This window comes from Photinus pyralis, unplaced genomic scaffold, assembly GCF_008802855.1.
Source record: "Photinus pyralis isolate 1611_PpyrPB1 unplaced genomic scaffold, Ppyr1.3 Ppyr1.4_LG3b, whole genome shotgun sequence".
In the NCBI taxonomy this organism is placed as follows: Eukaryota; Metazoa; Arthropoda; class Insecta; order Coleoptera; family Lampyridae; genus Photinus; species Photinus pyralis.
The window spans coordinates 13,141,334-13,164,105 of NW_022170510.1; the positions used below are offsets into that span (position 1 = coordinate 13,141,334).

General features: G+C 34.5%; 1 protein-coding gene across 1 annotated transcript; it reads left to right on the top strand.

Annotated features, from left to right (window-relative positions):
- The first annotated feature begins 2,747 nt into the window (after positions 1 to 2,747).
- LOC116166765 (nuclear transcription factor Y subunit beta-like) lies at positions 2,748 to 17,437 on the top strand. The gene is made up of 2 exons (XM_031481868.1): positions 2,748 to 2,892; positions 15,567 to 17,437. The coding sequence occupies exons 1-2, from the start codon at positions 2,884 to 2,886 to the stop codon at positions 17,133 to 17,135; spliced, it is 1,578 nt and encodes a 525-aa protein (XP_031337728.1). The 5' UTR covers positions 2,748 to 2,883; the 3' UTR covers positions 17,136 to 17,437.
- Positions 17,438 to 22,772: the final 5,335 nt, after the last annotated feature.

The following is a 22,772-nucleotide window of genomic DNA, read 5'->3' on the forward strand; positions in this document are numbered from 1 at the left end:
CTTTGATAAATAGTAGCGACCTTGATTTTAATCTGAATGAAAGGCATGGTAATGAGAAGGTTGAATTTAGTGATACAGGGTGTTAAAAAAATAGAAAATTTCAGTCATAACTATTTTTTTTTTAAAATGGAACTATCACTTCTCTATTCGATAGTTTTTTGTGTGCTTTTCAATTTCTAGAAGGGGTGTCCTGTTCCTAAACCCCGTAATTTTTAAGTTATTTAATATTTTTCACAAAAATAGTTACACAGTTTACACATTAATTAATTAATTACATTAATAAATAGGAGTAGGCCGTGATAATAAAAAACCAAAGAATGCCAGACAGTATATCGCAAGTGCCATAAATTTATGATTTACTGCAAGTATAATCTTTATTTCGTAGTAAAATAAGATTATTTAAAAAGACCTTTTTCGAAATTCGCCTTTTTAATTTTTATTTTAGTACGAAATAGGGAGTACTTGCAGCAGATAATTTATGTGTGACACTTTCTGGCATTGTTTTGTTTTTTTATTATCACGGTCTACACAGGTTTATGATGTAATTAATCAATGTGTAACTATTTTTGGGAGAAATAATCTAGAAAATACGGTGCACGACACTTCTTATAACAATTAAAGAGCACACAAAAGACTATCGAATAGAGTTCCATTTGAAAAAAAAATAGTTATGACACTTTGAAGTTTGAAATTTTTTTGTGAACACCCTGTATCACTAAATCCAAGTTTCTCTTTACCAAAGTGTTCACATAAAGTGAATAGGTTTCCATGCAGAAGTTAAAAAATGACATCGAAACAATAAAATGGGACATCCCGTACATTCAAAAATAATTTATGTAGATGCGCAACCATCTATGGTTGACATATTCATAAAAGGTTTTATGACATTTTTTACCAGATATGAACTAGGAAAGACCGACGCACTGCGGCAGGACCCTCGTACTATGAAATTAATAAGAAGTTTATAGTTATTCCGTAACTTAAAAGTAATATACGAGTACCTACAAGTTGAATCTGCTTTTTAACACATACCCAGTGGCGTAACTAAAATGTCTCAAAGGTACGCAATGAGGACGAGCCCCGACTTAAAAGGGTCCCCGGCAAAAATGTACAAAAAAGATTAGTTCATAAAAAAATTCTGAAAAAATCCCGAATTTCTTCAATGCTACTTTTGTGTTAATTATTTACATATTTCGCGTTACTAAAGTAAGAGACGAAACATTCGTAAAAAAGCTATTTCGTGTATACTTTGTGTGACTTCATTAGTGAATCAAATGCCAAAAGAGTTCCAGAGAGTTACAAATTTAGACAGAATGCATTTAATGCCATGTTCTTGAGGTATCCCAAGTTTTCTATATAAAGTCAGTTGGACAAATAAATGTCAATATTATTATTATTATTAATACGAAATTTGATATCTTCAAAAGTAACCAGCTCAAATAGATTTAAAAGCAATTCCACTCATTTCCCATTTGTGAAAAATAACATTCCGAAGTCTCTTACATAAAGTACATGAAATACTTTTAACTAGCAGGACCTCCTGCAGTCCAGAAAGTAGCTGAAGGTCCTGGATACGGTAACCTTAGACTGAAGTTGTATTTCGAGATGAATGCCGCTAAGTAATTTTAACACTCCAGCATTTACCTCTGCATTCATACACAAAGAAGTGAAATCACTGATCAAACTAAATGAGCAGCGTCTGTAGATACGCCAAGAGTACTAGTCGTTTGAAATTTTGAAATCAGACAGCTCAGAATGGACGAAAATACCATAGAACCTCCAAGAGAAAAGAAAAAAAAAGGTGAATAGCGAAGAAATAAATTTGCTAAAATTGATCAATTCCTGCAGCTAGCCCTAGCCATCAAGTTTTTTTTAAGCTCAGAGTCCAGTAACGTCAGAAGGTCGATATGAGGGTGTTATCTTCAATAAAAAAATCCGAATCTTCTAGGGCGTATTCCTAGTGAACTTTCATTTATATATTTTTAAGATGGTTATCATTAGAAATAGTGGTTAAATTAAGCGTAAGGGAAAGGGCCCCCAAATATTTTTGATTTTGATTTTGGGCTCTTAAAGTGAACTACTGTACATACCTACTTAATTACCCTCATGATTTAGTAGGTACATACATGCAATTATTTGAATTTTAATTGCAGACCTGGAAGCGATAATATTAATTGATTAAAAATGGTGCATTTTAATTGCTATTAAGTATATGCTGTTGATTGGTACAGCCCAATAGTGGCACCTAGTACTTTTTCCGCGATTACTAAACTATGAGTGAAGAATGAAGCTTTTTTACAATTATAGTTCCGTTAATGGCAATGGTAACGTAAAATGTTTACGTTATAAACCTTAATTTTGACTTGGACCAGGTCATACAATAAACTTTGTAAAAGATTTGGTAATTTTGCTACGGCTATTGATTACGTCGGAAGATCGTATCACTTGTAAAATAATAGTTTAAATTGTCTTGAAGACATGCACAAGCCCCGGGCGTGGGAAGGTATTTCATGTGTGAAATATTGAAGAGATTAACACATCAATAATACTAGACAATTATATTAATCATCAAACCGAAACTAAAATTTGTTGGAGAAATTATGCTTAAATCTATATCACTTAAAGAGAAATTAACAGATTTTTCCCCTAAAACAACAGATTTCAGTAGTATACGGCAAAGGAGTGCTCGTAGGTTAACAATACTTTCCAATGGTAAGTATTCTAAAATAATCGGGGCCATCGACGTTGGTATTACAAAGTTATGGTATGGATGAATAGCACCCGGTAATGCACCATCCTTCCGGAGAGATTCTTCAGTATCAAAGAGTCATCGCGTGTGAATACTTCATATAGGTACAATTTGGATTAGAGACTTAAAGCAACATGCGCTGGGTAAGTCCGCTATTATTTGTTAATATTTGAAAAATTAGATTTTAATTACTATTTTTTAATTGTACGGCTCGCATAGGAAATTTTCAGTAAAAGTACATTGTTACAGGCATCAGATGAAAGCATTTCTCACCGATGATGTTTATACAATTAAGTGACTGCCGGAAAGTAGGTGCGATTACAAATTTCGATTAACTCGCGCTCCCGTTGACTACCGTTAATCAATTGTCATGTAATTAATTGGCAAAAATTGCGCGTATGCAAAAAGAAATTTATGGTCGTTTAAAGGTGAGATATTGTTGACCTTACGAATAAAGAAAGTTTGTAGTTCTATCATTAAGGTAATGAGATTTTTTCGTGATGCTGGGAATTGTCAACGATATAAATTTACTGTTTATTCAAAGGAATTTAGCGTACTTACACCTTAACAAATAAGATTTTGTTTCAAACGACAAGCCTAATGAGGACGTTAATTACCCACCGCAAAAATTATACACGTTTCCTTGGTATTTAAAATAAACGACTAAGAGAAAATTAATGCAATAAAAAAATCTCCCCTAGGTCTAATTACGGAAAATATACATCTTCAATCGGATGTACGCTGTAGATGATGGAAGTGTCATAAGTACAGAAATTAATCATTAAATTAACAACTAAGTATATGTTAGACACATTGCCGAAAGCGGTAGAATTACATATTTAATAAGATAATTCTTAGATTTTCCGAGGGAAATTGTTTTATTAAAAAAATGAATATTTTCAGTTTAACCTTCTGCATACGTAATGTGGAGAGAAACCGTGTATAAAAAACGATTTTGATTAACCATCACTTTCTCCGATGTATTCATTCCATTTGGTAACATCGATAGATAACTATAGAAATTTCATGATGGTACTAGAAATTAATGCCCTCTTTAAAAGAAATTTTAGATTGATTGCCTATTATGACGCCATATACCAGTACAATTAGCATAATAAAAAAATAGGTATGGTATTGAACTTTCTTCTCGAGATTATTTGCCGTTATTGTTGCAATATTGTTCAGGCTGGACTTTGTTGTTATATCAGACTGGTAGTAATCAATCAGGCATGCCGGTAGTTTTAGCATGACACTAAGTGTACGTTTGATTGAGGATAATAGTGGGTGTTATAAAAGGAATGCGAGTTATAGTAGCGAATTCCAATATACAATGACTTATCACAATAAGTCCTTTAGTGACTTATACAAAATCTGTCATTTGATTACTAAATTTAGTTAAATGTTTACCACTGATTAAACATTAATTTTTTAATTAGGTACGCATCGCACTCACGAGATTGCATCCCTCGTTTGCACCTCACACTATATCATGTGTAACTTACCCAAGAAACACTAATTGTGTATTGACGCAGAGCTTTTCAACATATCTTCGATTGAAATTGATGCATTTTCTTGGATGTGTGTAGTATCACAGTTAAACAAGCGATTAATGGCGTTGGCTAATGACTGGAGTCTTTGGCTAAGGGCAAATGCAGTTTTGGTATTTCTGAAATACGTATACGAGTTTTTAAAAATAATGTAGAGTATCTCAAGTGGGGTAGTAAGGTTCTAAATTTTGAATTTGATGAAATTTAACATTATTAATTTAAAAAAAGATGAGAAAAATGAGAGTTTGACACAATTGCCCATGCGCGATCCTGCCCAAAAGTTCTTAGCTCTTCCTTTTGTGTCTCAGAATACGTGTACCAAATTTGGTTCCAATCGGTTCAGCCGTTTAGCCGGAAATGAGAGTACAGACGGACCGACATCATCGAGATTTTGTTTGATTCGGTTTACTGGTGGTTCAAAACGTGTATCTCCGTCAAACAAGTGGGGGGGGGGGTCATTTTTACCCCAATGCTATACCTCCCTTACTGATATTGCTTCGGAATCTTCATTTCTTAACTTCCAATTAATTATTGATTTAAACGAACTGACTTTGTTGTAATTTAAATTGTAAATCTGACTTTTTGGTGGTGGATAACTTCACTGGCTACTTGAAAACCTTATAGAAAGGCTTCAGATAGATGCACGACCCTTGAGTTAAACTCAAACTAGAACATTCACATAATAATGAATTAAAAAATCTTAGACCACCAACTAAACTTTTTTTTACACCAGAACCGACTGTCTTTCAAAAAAATCCTTGACCAAGAAGTCGCGTTTAACGACTGCCTCGCTTATTTAACGACTCTTCCCTTCGAATTTTTTATATTTCGTCTACTATTTTGTCAACGTCTACAAATCGAATTTACTTTAGCCACTAGTAAAACTTTGAAAGAAAAACTGCCGGCTTTCCTTCTCAAATTACTGCGCGTCGTCGATAAACTGACACTTGCGTTTAGGTACTATCGCGAAAACAACTCATTATCTATAAAGTAATTATGTAAACAAAATTAGACATCTAATAATGAAATCAAAATCAAATGAAATGATCGAAATTGTGTTTAATCTAAATTAACGACCACATTTAACCTTAAAAAATTGAAATTCACATTATACGTGGTGACCTATCATTACTGATACCATTAGAAACATCCGCATAATGTAATTTACATAACAATACGTATATAGGGTGCCCATTATGTATGGAATATAGTAAATAACGACTGTATATAAAATTGTATAGAAAAGTTGTTTATAATAGGCAGCATTCAGTTGTTTTTAATATAGAAAACAAATGAGTAACGAAAAACAACTGAATGTTTTAAAACAACAATGCACAGTTTATTAGGCTCATTTGATAGAGATTTTTTTCTTAGCGATGTTAGTATCCCAATACAATAAAAAAATTAAATTCTTTGTTAAGTAATTACATCCAATAATATTAATCTAGATACCTTACATCAAAATAAAACAAATGAATATATATTTTTTTTCTTATTAACGAGCGATAAAATGCGAGGTCATGATTTTGGATTTTCTGTCTGTCCGTCTGTTATGGGAAAAAAATCAGTTTTCGGCATATATGCAATATGCACCATAAATTTACGATCCTCGAGATGTCTGTCTGTCTGTCCGTCTGCCAGTCTATCCGCCTGTCTCTCCGTGTGAACTTTTACATTTGCGCAATCTATTTTTTTTATTTGTTAAGATATTTAAACGAAATTTTGTATGTAGGTACCTCGAATAAAGGTAAAACTAATGCATGTCAAAAGTGGATTGCACATGCACAACTAGTGTACCCTAACTTGGTTTGGTCTTAAAGTGTGTCCATATCTTCTTATAGAACGTGGCCTGTAGAATCCATAATTTCAAACAGTTCCAAGCTTGGGCTTCTAGTTCAAAAGTTACAGCCCTTTGAATTTTCTTTCGAAATTGGTTTCTAGTCAGGGGCGGGCCAGGTGGAATTGCATAGGTTACGGGCCATTTAAGTATTAGTGTAGTAATGAAGGTGGCGGGGGGGTAGCTCTGCGGTGCACCACAAAAACATTTTTTGCTTCATTTTAAAGTACTCCTTTTTCGGAAATCAATTACAATACAGGTTTTTTTTTAAATTGCAGCTGATAATTAAAAGTAACAAAATATACAATCCAAACGAGGCGCGTCGCCTAGCATTGTATTTCAGCACTTTCATGCTACGACAAAAAATGATAAATTCATTGTAAAATATTTCAATTAAAACAGAATTTTTTAATTTTTTAACAACCTAACATCAACCCCAATTAGAGAAACGTGTTAATAACTTATTAATAGTGCAAGAAACTAAATACAGCACATACTTATAAATTTCCAACGGGCCATTATGACGTACAGGCCAAGTGGCAATCGCCACCCGCCCCCCCCGGGCCAGTCCGCCGCTGGACTAGAGCCTGCACATGTACACTATAACAAGAAGATTTTAGTGAAAATTTGAAGTCTCCAAAAATGCGCTAAAAATTAAATTCTTTGTTAAGTAATTACATCCAATAATATTAATCTAGATACCTTACATCAAAATAAAACAAATGTATATTTCTTATTAACGAGCGACAAAAAGGGAGGTCATGATTTTGGACTTTACGTCCGTCCGTTCGTCTGTTACGGGAAAAAATCGATTTTCTTCAATATATGCTGTATGCACTATAATTTTGCGATCCTCTAGATGTCTGTTCGTCTGTCTGTCTGTCCGTCTGTCTGTCTGTGTGGACTTTTATATTTGCGCAATCTAATTTTTTTATTTGTTAAGATATTTAAACTAGATGTTGTACGTAGGTACCTCGAATAAAGGTAAAACTAATGCCAAATCAAATAAATTGTTTTGACCATGCGCAATCCGATCCGACTAAAAACACGTAAGACAGGTATTGGGCATGCTCGGACCCACATTCGTTTTTTATGAACTAATCCAAAATTTTAGGGTAGGATTCTTTTTATAAACTGAAATTGAAGTAGCATGTCAAAAGTGGATTGCACATGCACAACTAGTACCCTAACTTGGTTTGGTCTTAAACTGTGTCCATAGAAACAAACTAGGATCTGAAGTAAAGCTAGTTCTAAAAGGACCGCTTTTTGCAGAGTTGAGCCAAAGCGAAATTTGTAATAATAATATTCATAATATTATGAATTATTGATCGGCTTTAATTTACAGTAAGGAGAACAAAGTAAATGATAATTTATGTAGATACTTTTACCAGCTTAGTCGTTTTACTGTTTATATTTTTCCTTTTTCATTAGTTACCATAAAAAAGTCTTGTGAGGTAAATGACTCCATGTAAATGTAGTTTCACTTAACTTCTTACATTTTTACAGAATTGGGATAGGCTCCCAAGTAGTGTTATTTTATTTAGGCTGCTCTACCAACCCAACCCACTATACATATATAGTGCCCGAACCCGGATTCGAACCGGGAGCCCTTAGTACCGCAGTCAAGCTTCAACTCAACGGCACCACATGGGCCTTTATGTTAGTCGGAAATTTTGCAACCAGCACAGCGCTGCAAGTTGTTATTTTAGATAAACCACATCTTGCAATATCCGAAAACTATAATTGAATATTCATACCATTGAATATTTATAAAGGCGCCCGAAAAATATGTCGATTTTAAACATTCTCTCATTTGTAAGAAAGTGAAAAGAGCGATAAGTGCAAATGAGAATAAAGTATGCTCTGGTATTTGCCAGACGATCGAAGTACTACAATATAACTACAACTAGTGGTATCGCATCCATTAGGCTCTAATAAAAGAACTCCATTAAACTTGAAGCGTATTTGCGATGTAATTATAGTTGTATACCAAGGGACTCTCGCATGTGAAAGTTCCTACAAAGGATTAAATTACACCTGAGTACTTGGTTCCGTTTTAAGTAGGCATAAAAGACATACATGCATACAGTCTTGTACGTCATCTAGATTAATGTATCTAGATAATTACCTATATGAAAAAATCTTATCTTTATCTAGATAAACAAATTTCCAAACCACGTTATCTTTGTCTAGATAAAAATATTTTCAGTTTTGTCTTAGATAAAAAAATTGAAAATAAATTGGACTTTTTATATTTTAAATGGTCGACAGTTTTTTTCGTTTTAACAGAGAATCCGATATCAGAATTATATTATTTTTTATTTAATACCATACAAAAACTGCTTCGTTTACTACTACGTAGATGAATTAGTGAAAAAATCTCTGTTTGTGTGTTGTGAGGATATTCGATATCTCATGAAATAAAGCGAAAAATTTTTAAAAACTATTTTCCCAACTACCTGAGATGTCCCCGAATACATGGTCAAGAGATTGCGCGTCAATTTTAGAACACTCGGTATATGATCATCATATGATTACATAGTATTGAAATTATCTCGATTTTTATCTAAAGATAATTTTCTTCTTTATCTCTATCTAGATAATACAAGGGCATTTTTATTTCGAAGCGTAGAGCTGTATAATTTATGGCGGTCTTGAAAGAAGACATTGATCCAGAGGAACATTTGAAGATTACTTTGAACTTGGATGAAACCGAATATCCCATTTTCGATTTTCCTCCGGAAATGGACACGCATTCTTCTCTTAGAAGTGCTGTACAAATTTCTAGTCCATAACTTTTGATTGAGACATCCGATCGAAAAAGTACGAATTGTTTTGGATTCTACGCACCAAAATTAATAAAATAAAGTGTTTCCCGAGAAATTTTGGTGCAGTCGATTTTTGGTAAAAAAGGAAGGGTATACACTGCCTTTTTTTGAGCTCCGAAAAAGAAATTGTCTCAGATCGACCCGGAAAAAATTTTTTTATAGAATGTGGTCTGTAGAAACCATAATTTCAAACAGTTCCAAGATTGGGCTACTAGTTCAAAAGTTACAGCCCTTTGAATTTTCTTTCGAAATTGGTTTCTAGTTCCATAACTTTTGATTGAGAAGTCTGATCGAAAAAGTACGAATTGTTTTGGATTCTACGCACCAAAATTAATAAGAAAAAGTGTTTTCCCGAGAAATTTTGGTGCAGTCGATTTTTGCTAAAAAAGGAAGGTTATACACTGCCTTTTTTTGAGCCCCGAAAAAAAAATTGTCTCAGATCGACCCGGAAAAAAAATTTTCTTATAGAATGTGGTCTGTAGAATCCATAATTTCAAACAGTTCCAAGATTGGGCTACTAGTTCAAAAGTTACAGCCCTTTGAATTTTCTTTCGAAATTGGTTTCTAGTCCCATAACTTTTGATTGAGAAGTCTGATCGAAAAAGTACGAATTGTTTTGGATTCTACGCAGCAAAATTAATACGAAAAAGTGTTTTCCCGTGAAATTTTGGTGCAGTCGATTTTTGGTAAAAAAGGAAGGTTATACACTGCCTTTTTTTGAGGTCCGAAAAAAAAATTGTCTCAGATCGACCCGGAAAAAAAATTTAGGGCTGCGGTGCACCACAAAAACATTTTTTGCTTCATTTTAAAGTACTCCTTTTTCGGAAATCAATTACAATACAGGTTTTTTTTAAAATTGCAGCTGATAATTAAAAGTAACAAAATATACAATCCAAACGAGGCGCGTCGCCTATCATTGTATTTCAGCACTTTCATGCTACGACAAAAAATGATAAATTCATTGTAAAACACTTCAATTAAAACAGATTTTTTTAATTTTTTAACAACCTAACATTAACCCCAATTAGAGAAACGTGTTAATAATTTATTAATAGTGCAAGAAACTAAATACAGCACATACTTATAAATTTCCAACGGGCCATTATGACGTACAGGCCAGGTGGCAATCGCCACCCGCCCCCCCGGGCCAGTCCGCCCCTGGACAATGCGAGATGCCCCCCGTTCCAAGCAACTATTCAGAGTTGCACAGCCCGCTATTTCCATGTAATTTTGTTTGTTTATTGTTTTCCATGGCATGATACGATCTACTTTTAACAGTATTGATTATTATGATTATTATTTAAGTTTCATAGTTAATTTTCGAAGATGGCGTTAAATGTGCCCCAGTTACACTATTAGCTATCTCATTAGCTAGGTACTGTTTTCCATGGCAAACTCTGTTTAATTATCTCTAATAATACGAAAATTCCTGTAACATTTATTAAATTTTTTCCTTTTTAAAAATGTCAAAGCCAACTATGACTACCATTTAAAAAAATAAAAGTTTGTATAATAACTCGAAAATTGTAAAATTTAGAAGGAAATTAGAATGTTCGTCATGTTCAGCATTAACATGTCTAAAACTTTCATTCGTGTTATTTTTTTTTCTATTTCTAATAATAACGATTTTACAACACTTAAAAGAAAAATCACTCAATATGTTTTTCGCTCATTTATTTAGTAAACTGTGGATTTTTTCAAAAAACAAAAAGCATATCTTAAATAAGCTCTTAAAACGACAACTCTTTCTTTATTTAACCGAATCTTGATGTCTTATGGTTTCCGAGATCCCAATGCTTAAAATGAAAAAAAAAACTCACCCTGTATAGGTGGAACTGTACTAAGACAGTTAGCAGTTGGTTCTCCACTTTCCTCTACTCTGAGCCTCCTGCTTCATTTGGTGGTAACTTTCCCATTATACTCGTTAATAAAATATTTTGGGTCGGAAAAATGAATTTTCTGAAATCGAATGGGGAAAAACATTTTCTTAAAGATTTTGATCTGTAGAATCCATAATTTCAAATAGTTTGAAAATTGGGCGACTAGATCAAAAGTTCAGCCCATTGAATATTTTTTCGAAATTGGTTTTTTGCCCATAACTTTTGATTGAGAGAGGTCTAATCGAAAAAGTACGAATCGTTTTGGATTCTGCGCACCAAAATTTATAAGAAAAAGTATTTGTCCAGAATTTCTTCTGATATCCATTCTGTGCTCTTCTTTGTAAATCATTTTGTAATCTCCTACGCCAAACTAGGACTCCCTTTCTGCTCATTGTCCTTAAATTCCAGGTACCTAATAGGTACTTCTAATACGGTAGTCTCCTCTGGGATTGCCCATCTTTCCGAATCCTTCCATGGAAATCATCCATCTTTAGAGGAAGTCTTTCTCCTCAAGAGAGAGAGGGTGCCCTGAATTCTTACCCCCTCATTCGCCCTACAAAAAGCCGTTGGCACTTGGTAGAGTAGCGGCATATTATACCGGACTCCTTTCGGTGTGAAATAGGTAATGCACGAAATTTCTGAAAAAAATTCACCAAGGAAAGCGAAGCATCTGAAAAAGAAAATGATAAAAATACTGAAAATTATATCCAAAGTAAACCTGTTAGTTACAAAAAGGAAAATTTGCAGTATTAAAATACGACGATACTTTCCATCCTGTGTTTTGAAAAAAACAGTGAATATGAGGTGTACTGTTGTACAATGAAGAAGAGTGGACTAGGACAAGGGAAGTGGCCAGAGTCTCCGGATCTTACGTGGTACAAAAGCGAAGATACATTGTCGCCCAGATTAGAGAATCTGTACCTGACAGGATATGAATATTTGTAATTTCCGGATCAAGGGGATATTGCTACTTTTCTTGAACCGATTGAAATCTACACTGTTGTAACATGCATTTTTCGCTAGTGAAACAATAGTAAGTAGTCCCCATTTCACAAATAATTTAAAACGTCGATTGATTTTCAGCATTGGCCACTACACTGTAATGTAGGTTACCAATAGTCAGGTGTAATTTAATGAATAATTTATAATGCACTTGCATTGAGAAAGTTCTAGGTGAAAATTCTCATCAAAACGAGGAATCTTCACCGACTGCATTCCTAGTTTACAGTTTACCTACACGTGTAGTGTAGGTATCACGCACAATGAATCATTTTCACTTTTTAAGCAAACACGTTTGACCCTTTTTGTTTGCGTACCTATTTCAAATCCGCGTATACCTACCTACCTACTTATATAATTAGTCAACACCGTTGATACTTTTCACCTTTTTACACCAGCCTGCAATTAAAATCTGAATGTATTATCTTTACAAAACTTTCTACCATTTCGAGATATTTCGTAATCCAATGTTAGTGAAATTGATTCTTGTAAAAGTGCTCGGAGCAAGTAAATAAATCTACACATCAGATGAATCTTAATGGCATTGTCAAAGTGTCAAGGTTGATGCCCTAATTATAATTTCAACTCAAATAGCTACGAAGTATTTACGAAAAAGAGCTCGTTGCATAACTTTCATTCTTTATATCCATCTACCCACTTTTTACTATCCGCTTCCTTACTTATAATAAATCAATACAACAGATATAAAAAAACTTAATTCATAGCTACCTACAATTCCATACTGGTACCAGTTATATGATTACCAAGTTGTCACCAACTTCCGTTTGGTTTAAAAGAGTAATAAAATCAAGAACAACAAATCAAATTCATTTGATTGAACGGTCACGGGTATTGATCGACAATAAGACCTGCGAAAAAAAAATGATTACTCTTTATAAAACGATTTTATTATTTTGTTTTGAAATTAACTGATAGTATACCCACCGGAACCAAACATGCATTTACTACGTCAAAATTCGGAGCATTTATAAATTATGAAACCGAATGGCTCATCGGATTTTGACTTTTTCGTTATTTTTTCGTTTACTTCCGAGTTCGAATCCGTTACGTTGTTTTAATTGTCAGCAATTTGGTCATGCTTCCAGCACATGTAAATCCACAAAGGTGTATTTGTGGAAAAGAAATTCAGTAAGGAACGGCTTGTGGCACCCCTATTGAATACCCAAATTGTCTTAGAGCCCATTGTGCGACATCACAATCCTGTCCGATCTATAAAGAGGCAAAAATTACAAGAAATTACGGTCATTTACAAGATACGATATGGCGAGAGAAAACTGATCATATTTTGCTTCAGTTGCCTTCTGCGTTTGAGTGAATGGAAGACGAGAGTTGTAGTGAAAAAAGAAAAAGAGGGCAGACCAGATCCAGAACATCATGTCAGGAAGAGACTTAGAGACGCGCTCTTCTATTCTGGAATCGGTTGATATGGCCGTTGTAGAAGCAACCAAGAAAAAGAAAAAGCCTGGATGGCCTAAAGGAAAACCGAGAGGTACGTCTAAAGAGCGTGCCTCTGGGTCTAACTATAATAGCAAAGGAAAACCGGAAAGTACAGGGTGTTCCATTAATAATGGTCACATGTCATATCTATGGAACCGTTAATTGCACAGCTTAGGGAAAAAATTTTTGTTTACGCTGGAAATTATTTCAAGTTTCTAACTTCGCCGCTAGAGGGCGTACGATTCATGGTTAAGTAGAAAAATGGCTTTTTTTCTAAAATATTGCATTGCAATTAAAATTTGTGAATGCTCGTATTTTCTCCATATCTCTGCTTAGAAAACAGATATCAAAATGCGGATCTCACTTTTTCATCTTATTTGATAATGTCGCAACATGGTAGGGAAGGAATGTCTTTGTAGAAACAGGGCTAAATAACCAATGAAATTGATGCCCACAAGAAAAAAAAATATATATCACATAATAATTATATCGTTCCATTTGAAATTTAAAAAAAACTGCAAAGTTTATGTTAATGTCACATCGCGCCCTCTACTACTCATCACATTTACTAAAAAGATTCGATTCATGTAAAATCTGATTCCACGCAGAGAGCTCATTCCTACAAGACCTATTAGGTGAAAATCTGTTAACCTAATCCGAAGTTACATTCAATTCCTTAAAGAGATGTTCCTCTTCCCCCACCCCTCATATTTTATGAACTAGAGCAATATGTGCTGCATCAAAATGAGGCAAAATTGATACAAGATTGCTATGCATGTATTTTTTATGCATGTTTGTTGGGTATATTTTAGGAAAAAGTCATTTTTCTACTTAACCATGAATCGTACACCCTCTAGCGGCGAAGCTAGAAACTTGAAAATAATTTCCAGCGATTTCTCTTGGCCCCTTTTGTTAACAAAATTTTTTCTCGAAGCTGTGCACTTAACGGTTCCATAGATATAGCCAGTGACCATTATTAATGGGACACCTTGTACATTCGAAGAGAGTACCTCTGCAATCTGCGAGGTACGCCTAAAGAACGTACTTTTGTAACAAGCTGTAATAGTAAGTAGTCTGTGATATTACATGGTTCTTTTTTAATTTATTATTTGTCGTATTTACTTTTATATACTTTCTATTTATATACAGGGTGTAAACGGAACTAGGCAACGCGATTTTTCTCCGAAGTTATCAGGGATACAAAAAAATCTTTCAAATAAAATTTTTAGTGTTTCTAGTAAGCTACATAAATTAATGTAAATCTGAAAAAAAAATATTTTAATTTTCGGAGAGAGTTTTTTTAAACGGTACGCCCTGTATATTTTTATACTATTTGGTAGGAAATAATTGTTTATTTAAAAGTTATACCTTCTAAACTAAAATAGAATCCTTGTTTTGGTCTGAGGAGCTAAAAGGGAATAAAACACATAATAGGGATAGAACATAAACAATAGTTGATGTCACAATCGATGGTGATACTGTAATATAAAGATCTGCTATGTCAAAATTTGAATTTAAACTACTTTTCGAAAAAAGAAAAAAAAATGGCGATCAACACGTAGTCGGAGAAAATATTGATCTAAATAGATCTCCGTAAAAACAACGGAGTTAAGTTAATTTCAAGCGAATGTAACAATTATAATTCGATGGTATCGAAAAGTAGGGAAAATCGACGAAAATAACTAAACTTACCTTTTGAACTGCAGGGAGCAACGGGATTTTTGAGCTCCAGAAGGGCGCGTATACTGCAAATCTGTAAACAGACAAAAACACAGCAAACAACAAGAGAAGTAATGATCGCGCTGTACAAAATATCGCGTATAACAATGTAACGTCTGACACTGAGGCTAATCGTATACTGAGAACTGCAATTATTTAATACTTAACATGACTCAATAATTCAAATGACCTAGTAAGAAAAATGTGGTTCGACTACGAATTGGCCTTGACGTTAAATTTTAAGAAAGTACATAATAATTTTATGTGTAACAGCAGACAAAACGAAAAAATGTCAAAAAAAGAAAACGCGCGCATTTACACCGACGTAAACAACCACTTTAACGATTCGAAAGCTTTATCATCAGCAAACATCAGCAATCAATATTAAATTGAAGCTTTTCTTTAAGAAGATTTCTTGCTCTCACGGTTTCTCTTCTTGGTAAACTTTTGATATACATTGGGGCTGGTCAAAAAACGCCTCTAGTAGATTAAGCAATAGTTGTTTAGGATAATTAAATGAGTGCCCTATAAATATTTTATTCTTTTCAGATACGGCTCTTCGCTTACTTGATGGTAACCCACGTCTCGTGGATTTTGGCTGAAACCCAAGACGATATATTTGTAAACAAAGCCGCTTCCACTGGGAAGGATCTACGCCAGGCACTTCTGGAGGCGCTCAGTGATTTGGAAACAAGTGACGATTTTGGCAATACCTTAAGTGGAACGGATGCAAGTGGTGAAGTTCAAAAAGTTTACAACCCAACACCTAGCACGATTACACGAACCGAAAAATCGGTTAGCATCGAGACAAGCAGCGGAGTGCAATATAAACCAATCATCCAACATGAAACCAACACTGGTACACGTCGCCCGATTTTAGTTAAAGTTCGAAATGCCACCACGGCCAGACCTACGACCACGACACCCGTAATTACGACAAGTACCGAAGAGAACGAAGCTAAAGTGGAAAGTCTTCAGTTCTTTTCCGCTCCGTTAGTGGCAGCCTTCACCGTGCATCAGGACGCGCTCGGCGTGCCAAAGAGTGTGGAGCCGATTTTGAAAGATGAATCGTTAACTACCATCACAGAGAAGGAATTAGAGGAAAAGCGCCTGAAGGAACTCGAAGAGATACAAAGGAAGGAAGCCGAGGAGAAACGAAAAGAAGACGAGGTCAAGCTACAGCAATACTTGAGAAGCTTAGAGCAGATCAGGGTACAACAAGAGTTAGAGGTCAAGCAGAAATCTCTACAAGAACAAATTAAAGCGCTACAAAAACAAAAGCAACAACACGAGGAGTATTTGCTTAAGCAAAGGCAGTTAATTCAAGAGCAAGAACGGCGCAAGGCATTTTTGTCTTCGGTTACTCAACAAGAAGAATATGACCGAAGGCATCAGCAACACCTGGAGCAGCAACGCCAGGCTCTTTTGACACAAACCAACCCAAGTGTTAACTATAATAAACAGCCAGATGATTACTATTTGCGGCAACAAAATCTCGTACAGGAACAAGAAAGGCAAAGGTTCCTAAGCTACAATCGATTTGAAAAACCTACAATCACAGTTCAGCCCGCGGTAACCTTCCAACCGGCAAGTTACGTGGACAACTCCCTCCAACTTCCAACGAAGAACCACCAAAATTTCCAAGACACCTCTTTTAATCGATATCAACAGCTTCCCACACAGGGTCCTAGAGACTTCCACGTACCATTTACGTACACACCTTCGGTCGAAAGCACCAAGAGCTTTGGGCAGAACCCACCGCGTGGAAACAGGGTATTTAGACAGGAGACCGGTACCGGAAACTTCGTCAATTCCGATTCGAGCATTCGCCACTACACAAATACGTTCAACCAACAATCGCCACAGCAGAACAGATTTTTCCGTTCGAATCAGAACAGCTACAGCATAACACCCAGCGTATTTCAGGATTATCACAGCAGCCGCTACGTTCGGGCACCTTACGTCAATCATCAGCTCAACAATCTACTTTACTATTCGGGCATAGGCAGAGGAAAGCAGCAGGAAGACTTGAATTTAATTTCCAAAGTACTCGCCTATAACATACGCGGCGATAATTACTATCCCGGATCGGATATTTACGAACAAAGATTACTATGAGTCAGTGAACGCTAATCCTTAGTGAACCCTACATAGGATGATAGTCATTACTTTATAGTTCAATATTTATTTTATTGTCTGCTACTGATAATTTTGTACCGGTCTAACTAACATTGAAGTCGATTATTGTAATAATAATGATCTTAACAGTACAATTATTATAAGACGTGTATATACTTACTCTTACAAAACGTTTATTTAGCTCTAAGTTAATTTATGTTCTTCTTAACTAATGTTTTGTTTAGTTATTTATACTTACAAGTTATGAAAAAGATACCTTATAAAGTTCACTATTTTTTATCGTTCTGTACTGTACATTGGCGAAGATGGTATATACCATCTCAATTTTTAATGTGGGTCGTGTTGAATTAACCAATTTTTGTATAGGCGGTTCAGTAAAGATTAGTAGTCTAAGAGCTGGCTACAAAAATAAAAAAAATGGAAAGGTGCTGTGAATATGGTTAACGTTATATAATTACTAAAGATTGTTTCGGCACGTAAAAAGTTATAGGCGAACAACCCTGTCAGGAAAAAAATTTGTCGCAAATTTCCCCCCTGGGTTTCAAAAGAGTTAATCCAAACAATAAAACTGAAAAAACGTCTCCACAAAGTATACAAACAAACATTAGCGTGGCAAGACTACCAAATTTTTAACAGTGCAAGAACCAAATGCAATCAGCTAAAGAAGATATCTCATGATAATCATATATTAAGATTGGACGATAATTTTGCAAGAAATCCCAAATCATTTTGGTCATACTTTAAATCCAGATGTACTGATCGATCGTTACCTAATGAAATGACCTACAATAACACTATTGTTGCCGATGACCAAAATATTTCCAATGCATTTGCATCATTTTTTGCATCTGTTTATACCGCCAATCACCGCCATCCTGTGGTTTCATCGGAACTCTCAAAGAATAATAATCTTAACATAAATTCCTTGTATATACATCAATCAGATATTATTAAGAAATTACTGAACTTAAAGAAATCAAACCCCGGAATTGATGAAATACCTGCAATATTCTTTACGAAGTGTGCCTCTAATCATTTAATGCCTCTTCATATATTATTTAATGAGTCTTTGAAGGAAGGTTGTTTTCCAGAGCGTTGGAAAACAAGCACACTTATTCCAATTTACAAGAAAGGAAGTAAATCAGACATAGCTAATTATCGACCTGTTGCTATAATATCTACAATTAATATTTAATTAATACAATTTTTGAATCAATTGTTTATGAGAAACTCAAAAACTCTATCAATTATTACCTTTGCGACGAACAACATGGATTCCGAAATGGACGATCTTTTACCACTAACCTTCTACTACTATAACAGGCAGCATATGAAGCTATTCAGAAAAAATGCACATCTGGACATCATATATACAGATTTCGCCAAAGCGTTTGACACAGTTGACCATATAATTTTGACAAAGCAACTCGAGCTTTTTGGATTTCACGGAGTTATGCTAAAATGGATCACTTCATATTTATCTGAGAGGAAGTTGACAGTAAAAGTAGCCGAAGAAAGGTCAGACTTGATAGAAGCCTTATCAGGAGTGCCCCAAGGTAGTCATCTTACCTGGACCTCTCTTATTCAGTATATATGTTAACGATATACCAGATTCCCTGAAGAACACTTCTTGCCTGCTTTTTGCAGATGACTTGAAATTATTTCGCGTTATCTCATCCACAGAGGACAACTTTTCACTTCAAAGGGATTTGGATGAATTGAGCAAATGGTGCCTAACTAATTGCATGTCTCTGAATGCTAGTAAATGTAAATTATTTACTGTATCGAGGAAAAAAACAGTTCGCGAATTTAAATACTCTATTAATAATACTCCGCTTCAAAGAGTTCACGACATAACGGACTTGGGTGTACTCTTTGATGAAAAATTGACTTTTAGCCAACACATATACGAAAAGATTAATAAAGCTTTCAAAGTGCTGGGCTTTATTAAAAGAAATTGTGCATCCTTTCGTAATGTCTCTGTTTTAGTGACTCTATTTAACGTCTACTGTAGGAGTACTCTGGAATATGCTTGTCCAATATGGTCACCTAACTTCAAATATTTAATTCATAGCATTGAACGAGTTCAATCCAAATTCCTGAATTATATAAAATTCAAATCTGGCAATTTGAATTCCAAGAACGTCATCATGGCAAAATATAATATTATACCGCTTGAAGACCGCCGGAATATAGCTGATGTTCTAATCGCAGCTAAACTACTAAAAGGAACTCTGGATTGTCCTAAGCATCTCAGTGCTCTCCAATTCACGATACCACAAAGAACTACCCGATCAAGACAACTTTTTAAAGAAGGTACCTATCGATACAACTACACTATGAGTCAACCGTTAGCAAGGATCCCTGCTACATGCAATGAGTTTCCAGAAATAGATTTGTTTTATTTATCAACTAAACTCATCGCAGACCTTCTGAAACGACAATTTTTAACCAAGACATCGACATCGACATCGACATAACATTTAACTTTGTACTGTTTTTTTTTGCCATTTAGATTTTTTTTGAATAGTAGTTTAAGTAATTTAAATTCTTACGATTAATATTTAATCATACATAATTATTTTTTACTAAAGATGCGTTATTTTGATTACATATTAAGTAAAATATGTTATTGAAATTAATGTCTAAAATATTGGCTATATATATATAACCGTATTATAATGAAAAAAACCCCACAAAAAGCCCTATAATTTTTGCTAGACTAGTACGATTTTAGATTTTCTGGGCAATTTGTATTCTACAAGTCAAAATCTAAAAGAATTTTCGATATACGTTAAGATCGTCTAGGCACGTGCAAAGTTATGGGTGAAAAACTGTATTATAATGAAAAAACCCCACAACAAACCCTATAATTTTAGCTAGAGTAGTACGATTTTCAATTTTCTGAGCGATTTGTATTCTACAAGTCAAAATCTAAAAGAATTTTCCATATAACTTAAAATCGTCTAGGCACGTGAAAAGTTATAGGTGAAAAACCGTATTATAATGATAAAAACCCACAAAAAGCCCTATAATTTTTGCTAGAGTTCTACGATTTTCAATTTTCTGGGCGATTTGTATTCTACAAGTCAAAATCTAAAAGAATTTTCCATATAAGTTAAAATCGTCTAGGCACGTGAAAAGTTATAGGTGAAAAAACAGTATTATAATGCAAAAACCCCACAAAAAGCCCTATAATTTTTGCTAGAATAGTAAGATTTTCAATTTTCTGGGTGACTTGTATTCTACAAGTCAAAATCTAAAAGAATTTTCCATATAAGTTAAAATCGTCTAGGCACGTGAAAAGTTATAGGTGAAAAACCTTATTATAATGAAAAAAACCCACAAAAGGCACTATAATTTTTGCTAGAATAGTACGATTTTCAATTTTCTGGGTGATTTGTATTCTACAAGTCAAAATCGAAAAGAATTTTCGATATACGTTAAGATCGTTTTGGCACTTGTAAAGTTATAGGTGAAAAACCGTATTATAATGCAAAAACCCACAAAAGGCCCTATAATTTTTGCTAGAATAGTACGATTTTCAATTTTCTGGGCGATTTGTTTTCTACAAGTCAAAATCTAAAAGAATTTTCGATATACGTTAAGATGGTTTCGGCACGTGAAAATTTATAGGTGAAAAACCGTATTATAATGAAAAAACTCCACAAAAAGCCCTATAATTTTTGCTAGACTAGTACCATTTTCAGTTTTCTGGGCGATTTGTTTTCTACAAGTCAAAATCTAAAAGAATTTTCGATATACGTTAAGATCGTCTCAGCATGTGAAAAGTTATAGGTGAAAAACCGTCCTATTCTACGATTACTCTTAGAGTTTTCAAATATCTCCAAGAGTCTCCATAAGCCTTTTATGACGCCTTTTCAACTTTTAGAGATTGGATGTTGTTCTTTAGGTCTTTGGGGATCTTTGAAGCTACTGAAGCTTTCTATGGCATTCTGCTTCCACGATCTTGATCTATTTGTAAAAACGAACAAATTTATCTGAAGGAAATTGTTGTTTTGACCTCTTTTATACAGTGTGTCCACGGATTGAGTGCATATAAAGTTGGTGTATGTGACAAATGATTTTACAGTTGGATCTTCGTGTTCCGAGGATCGCTCCTGCTTAGTCTCAAAGTAAGGTATTGCAAAAATGAGCCAAATTAATTAATATACATGGTGTTTTTTTGTCGAATTCTAAAAATTACCTTTATTTTAGCAGATGTAACGAAAATGGATTAAAAGAAGTTGTTTAGAATTAAAAAGTTATGGAAGACTTTCAATTGATATATAAATCGGCCTACTTTGATTTTTTTCATCAGCATCCAATACTTCTGAACTCATGATTGTAATAAAAATCAAGGTAGGCTGATTTTTATGAAAATTGAAAGTCTACCATATCTGTGAAGCTGATTATATCTTAAGACGTGATTGTTATTTTACGCCTACTTGTATGAAGACTGAAAGTAAACAACGCTTTTAAATTCATTTTTGAAAATTTTTGAAAATGTGTCTTCATTTTTAGGGTTTTCCATCGAAGTTGGGTGCGTTATTGCAGCCATTTTCTCTCTCCGTCCGTCAGAGACCTCAACTACTCTTACAGTTTTAAATATATTTTGTTCCTTTTTTTTTAATTCGGCAGATATTTCTTTGAAACTTTAATCACAGATGCTTCTAGTAAAGGCAAACATATCGCATATTGAAAAAATAAGATGTGCGAATGCGTAGATTGCGCAATGCCAAATTTTCGTATTTATTGAGATATTTTTTTGAAATTTTAACCATAGATGCTTTTAGTAAAGAAAGACATAGCCATAATCCTTTGGCAAGTACTGATAAATGTATGGAAAATGCGCTAAAGTTATCTCGCCTTAGGACCAAAACCTTTTTACTTGTTTTAATCCAAACACAATAATTTAAATATTTTCGAAATTTTAAGGGTAAAGTAAGTTCCCTAAATAAACGGGGAAATCCGTTATTTTCAGTACTTGCTATGTCTATCTGTCATTAAGTACACCGAGCGTCCGGTGGGTGGAAGAAGCCACCCCTCTACCAAGTGTCAACGGCTTTTTGTAGGGCAGACGAGCGGGTAGGAGGTCAGGGCACCCTCTTCCCCTTGGGGAGAAACCTCCCCGAAACGCAGATGAGTTCTGAGGAAGGAACCAACAGCATAGAATACGGAAAGATGGAAAATCCCAGAAAAGACTACCGTACTCCGTATTAAAAGTCATATGAATATCCTCGGCAACGCTGGAAAAGCACTCTTCTTTATTATGACAGTTCCTAAGTAAAATGCTCACATTTGGATCTCCGGGTGACCACTATTCCAGGAGACACATGTAAGAGGAGAGTTAAAGGAAGGAAGGTAGGAAACAATTCATGTCTAAGAGGCTACGTTACTGGAATATAAGACCAATGAACAGAAAAGGAAAACTAGAATATAGTGAGATACAAAATTGACATACTAGATGTGAGCGAAGTTAAGTGGCCAGAAGAAGGAGAGGTTGACGCAGGAGATTACAAAATGGTTTATGAAGGAGAGCAGAGAAAAGCTAAAACGATTCAAACGTACCTTCCTTATTTTGAAAACAAGCCGACATCTTCGAAGGGAGATTAT